The 4,892-nt window shown below is 36.3% G+C and overlaps 1 protein-coding gene across 1 annotated transcript in view; it reads left to right on the top strand.

Moving 5' to 3' along the window:
• Nucleotides 1–886: 886 nt before the first annotated feature.
• ZNF654 (zinc finger protein 654) overlaps nucleotides 887–4,892 on the top strand; it is a gene marked incomplete at its 5' end in the record, with an annotated part of 20,462 nt that continues 16,456 nt past the window's right edge. Inside the window, 2 exons of the mRNA XM_010137423.1 lie at nucleotides 887–1,032; nucleotides 4,702–4,783. Of these exons, the coding sequence (XP_010135725.1) occupies nucleotides 887–1,032; nucleotides 4,702–4,783 (228 nt within the window). The remainder of the gene's footprint in view (nucleotides 1,033–4,701; nucleotides 4,784–4,892) is intronic.

Here is a 4,892-nt window from a genome sequence, read left to right as displayed (position 1 = left end):
CCTGAGGACTTCACTGTCACCATCCAAGCTTGCTAGGCCCTGGCAGATGAACCTCAGGTGTAAAGGGTGAGGCCAGTTCCGCGCATGCTGCGCCTCACTTAAAAAAAATCCACCGCGCAGGTCTGAAGGGTGCACTCATCGCTTGCAATGAGTGTGGGAAAAGCCCTTCCCAGATCTTCGTTCGCGAAGCCAAGCCATGATGATGTTTGAGCCTCCCAATGTGGACATAGGCAGTGATAGACATTCGTGTTTATTAATACAGACGAGATTGACAAGATGACCAGGAAAGGATTTTTCTCTATTTTCTCCATTAAAACACATGCTTTTCACCCTCGTATTTCTCTATAAATAGTAACTGTAGACCAGGGCATAACTAGCATTAGTTCCATCATACGGATAAAAAAGGCTAAATTGACTTATTTGATCGGATGAAAAAGAGTGACAGGTATGTTTTTGCTTTTTGCTGCCCACAATGAAGGCTAGAATAGTGCAGGTCAGCCTTACCCTCTTTGAAAGTTTTAGAATGGAATGTCTGGATATTTGTTACAGAATCTCTAATCTGTATCCTCTTGAAAAGTAAAAACTTGTGTTTAAATGCAGAGTATAATATCTACTGTGACACTATGTAAGGAGAGAGTATTTCTTGCCTTACCCTCTGAAAAGAGTAGCTGAAGGTCCTCTGTGGTATATCTTTAATAATGTAGGTCATAAAGTTTCTATGTATTTTTTCAGTTTGATAATACAAAATGCTTATTTTTTTTGGTTACAAACCCTACTTCTGAGGAAGAAGGGAAGATAAAGCAGGTATATTATTAACTACTTTTTTTTTTCTGACTAAAGAGAATGTTTTCCACTGTAATTTATGTGTCAATGTTTTTGTCTTTAGGTTGTTGAAGACTATGCTGGAAGATGGCAGGTTCCTTTGCCTCAGCTTCAGGTGCTTCAGACAGCACTCTGTTGTTTCACATCTGCCTGTGTGTCATTCCCAGCTGAATGTGAGCACGTACAATATGTATTGAGTAGCCTAGCTTTGTAAGTACATCTTATTTTTATTACTCCCTTTACAATATAGTCTGTGTGTGTTACATTTATAATAATGGTAGGGTCTTGGAGATACTCAGAGCTTTTAAGAGTGATTATACCAGGGGACATAGCTACATGGAACCAAGATTTGCTAACTGAGGATAGAAAACCCAGAATTCAGTCTTTTTATGTTCTTGTTAAGTATTTAAGTTAGGTATTACAATGTTGTGTCCCAAGGGCTTTCTGACAAAATGAACGATCTAAAGAAATGTGATGACTATACAGGTTTTTGTTAGGTTTGGGGTTTGGGGTTTTGGTTTTTTTTAAACCTTATTTTGGAGTATTTGAAGACCGAACTTTGACAGTACATAATTGTAAATAATTTATTTAAAGTTTTTACTATTCTACCCCTAGTGGTATAATAAACCAAGTATTTGTTAAGGTAAATTTCTTGTTGTTTAAGAAACGAGTCCATTTTAAAATGGTTTTTTATGTTTAAGTCATCAAAAAGCTTATGGGAATACTTGTTATACAGTTAACTGACTGAAATTTATGCTCGACTTAGAGCTGCAGAATGTTAGGTCATAAATCTTGTATAATTGCAATTTTTCTTGATGGCTGAAAGTGTCAGGGTAATGATCAGTAGAAGAAATTCCCATTTTTTTTTTCTTGTTCTAAAAGCCTACTTCTCATGTTGCAAAACCTCAGCGTTGAATGGTAGCAAAAAAAAAAATATTTGAGTTGGATGTAATAGCTGAGATGCAATGGAGACAAAAACCTAGAAGTTAGTTTATCGTGAGTTTGAGTTGAGTGAATCAGTTTTATTTGTCCAGCTGATTAATCTGCTTTCTTGTTGAGCGATGCTTTTAAATACAGCCTGGTATGTCAGTTCAGAATTTTGTGTGGAAAATCCTTGCTTCTGCCTTATTTAGTCATCAGAAGTGAACATTCTTCTAGTTTACTTTGTCAGGAGGACTGGGTTGCTTGTCCTTTCCACTATTCTTGAGCTATTAGTACTAATCACGTAGGAGTGATTAGTATTCCATACCCTTACAGAGTATATGCTGACTTTAAATGTTGGTGAAACATCACCAAAGAGAATTACTGTTTTGTGTGTGCGTGTGAAACTATTTGCCATGTTACTGTTTATGGAATCCTAAGATCGTGAATTTTAAAACTGGAATGTTCAGGTATCAGCAAATAACTAGCAGTTGCATCAAAACATGGTGAGCTCAGGATTTTTTTTACTAGGTTTTAGAAAAAAAGCTTCTAAAGTTCAGACCACACTTTTGTAAACTTTTGTCAAAGCTTGGTAGGCAAAAAAGTAGAAATTTCAGGTATTTGTCTGTAGGTGGTCATTTCATGATAATCTAGAAGTGAATTGATTACTGAGTTCCTGTCGCTCTTGTCTACCTTGGTTTTTGGAGCTTCTATTCTAGAATGCCAGCTTGTTTTTTCTTCTGACTCTGCTTGACTAGAGTAGCTTTGCATGTGATACCATAAAGAGAAGCTGGGGCTTAGTAGTTCTGGTTACCTGGGAAACCTTGCTCAAATATCTTTTGAAAATTTGGTATATGTTAAGTCCTAGTTCTTGGGGAGCAAAAATCTGCCTGTATCCTCATACTCAAATAAGATTTCCTGGGTAACCTTTCCTTAATAAGCTATTAACAGTAATGACTCTTGCACTTGCTATACTTGCTGTTTGTCACAGATGAAGCAGCATCTGTACTGCCATTTATATTGGGGGGCTGGTTTGTGGGTTTTTTTTTCTTTTTTAAAGATCAAGATAAGATCTTGAAAAAACAGTTGAAGCAAATAAAGATGAATGCATGCATCACTTGCTAGAGCTAGTTTTGTCTTATTACTTAAGTTCCAGTTTGGCTGCTTTCCAGATCATGTTATGACTCATACCTGACCTTTCCTGAGAGTCAAGTATGTTGCAAAATTTTGTTTATCAACATGAAATGAGATAATGTTTTTCAGAGCAAAGTACTTATTTGGGTAGTTCTTCGTTGTTTTTTCATTTGATATTTGAATTGAGATTCAAGGACCTAATCTAGAGAAAAATTCTGTCATTGAGTGTAATGAATATGTATCTTAAATTTTCTAGGTTTGTTTTTGACATAGCTTATCACTGGTTAGGAAAAAATACTGCAGCATAATCTAAAGGAAACCAAATTTTTTTATATACTTTTGCATTAAAACTTCGTATTTTCTACTGTTGCAAGGCTCTGCTGTTGAGTGGTGTTTTTAAAATGCCTTATACACGTAGTTTTTCTTCCAGCATTATCTTCCCCTCTGAGTTGCTCAGTTATTGCCTGCTGCTTATGACTGCAACTGCAGATCATGTTAGTGCAGTACTTGGTAGTTACTTTTTCCAAATAGAAATAAAATTTATTTGAATCTTAAAGCAGGGCAATAGCAGGTGCGCTGGAGCTGTCTGCAGATCCAGCTACCTAGTTTTTGATTGAATTGACTGAGTTGCAAGTATTACCTGAAAGTATGCTTCTGCAAGTGAAGACCTAAATTGACTTGAGCTCTAAAAAACTGCTTTTTACCAACCTCTCTAATTCTGCTGTCAGGATGTTTGTCTCAGTCTGTGCGTTAAAGATAAATAAAGTGCTAGACAAATACTTTAAGATGATGGAAAACATGGAGGCCACAGGTCAATTTGAATCTAGGCTGGTGTGAAATGATCAGTCCTGCCTTCTCCCTTATCTGCCACCTCTTCTAAAGTAGTGCTTGTGAATTCATGTTGCTGCACATAGACCTGATTCACTTAAAAACCCGGTGGTGGTAAAATTGATGTTTTATCAATTGGTCTGAACACCACACAGAAAGTTAACGTAGTTCCATTTGCATATTTGCACAGAAGTTCTCCCTTTGAAAATAATCTTCAAAGGCTTTTTTTTTTTTTTTTTGGTAATATAAAATTAATAGCATCTTTAATCCCGCATCTTCAGTGGGTGTTGCGGTAAGACATGCTGAAATGGAATAAAATGTTCTGGTAGGAAGTGCTTATCATACTTGAAAATATGAATTGTTGGGCATCTGCATTCGTGTGAAGCTACCGTTCCTTGAATGTAACTCCTTAAACACTGTGCATGGTATAGTAATTTTACCATTGTCCTCTTCCTTCCGCAAAATTGCCGTGTTATCTGACAAATGCTTTCACTCTGAGGAAGGTTCTCTTTGTAATGGTGAATGGGGAGCAGCAGTATGGAGGACATGAGTTCTTGAGGGAGAAGATGAGGCAGGTACTGTGAGTCTAAATGTTCTGAACATACCAAAAAGGTGAGGCAGAAGGGATTTAAAATTGTGCTTGAATATAATCTGTTTTATTACTGATTTGGTCTTGTTAGCTTATCTATAGCTGTATTGGACTAGTGACTTGATGCCTGATGAAAAGTGTGTTTGAGGTCTGTGTGTGGAAGTCCAGCTGTCAAAATCCAGTACAAAATACCAGACCAACATAAAAGTTTTGAAATATGAGTTGTGTTTATAGACTGTGGGCATCAGACAAACTTTAGAGTGACTCTGGCATGGGCATAGGTCTAGAACTTGGGAAAGTTTGAATTTTGGTTTTAGTGATGTGAGAACTAATAGAGTTACAGTAAGTTCATTTTTTTTAATTAACATCTTTTGTTTGGTTGACTTGTCACTAATTCTGTTTTTTAGGAGTTTTTTTGAATTGCTGCTGTTCTTTGGGAAAGATGAGTTCTATGAAGATCCTTTGAAAGATATTTTAGGTTCAATCCAGGTAGCGTTGCCTATGTTCATATAATATGAATATTATTAATATGATTTTAGTACATGTAAAGACAGGTTTTGTGGATATATAACCTGGAGGAAACATGCCATTATAGGGA

Source organism: Buceros rhinoceros, unplaced genomic scaffold (genome assembly GCF_000710305.1).
Source record: "Buceros rhinoceros silvestris isolate BGI_N320 unplaced genomic scaffold, ASM71030v1 scaffold46115, whole genome shotgun sequence".
NCBI classification, from domain to species: Eukaryota; Metazoa; Chordata; class Aves; order Bucerotiformes; family Bucerotidae; genus Buceros; species Buceros rhinoceros.
This window is presented reverse-complemented; position numbering and strand designations above follow the sequence as displayed.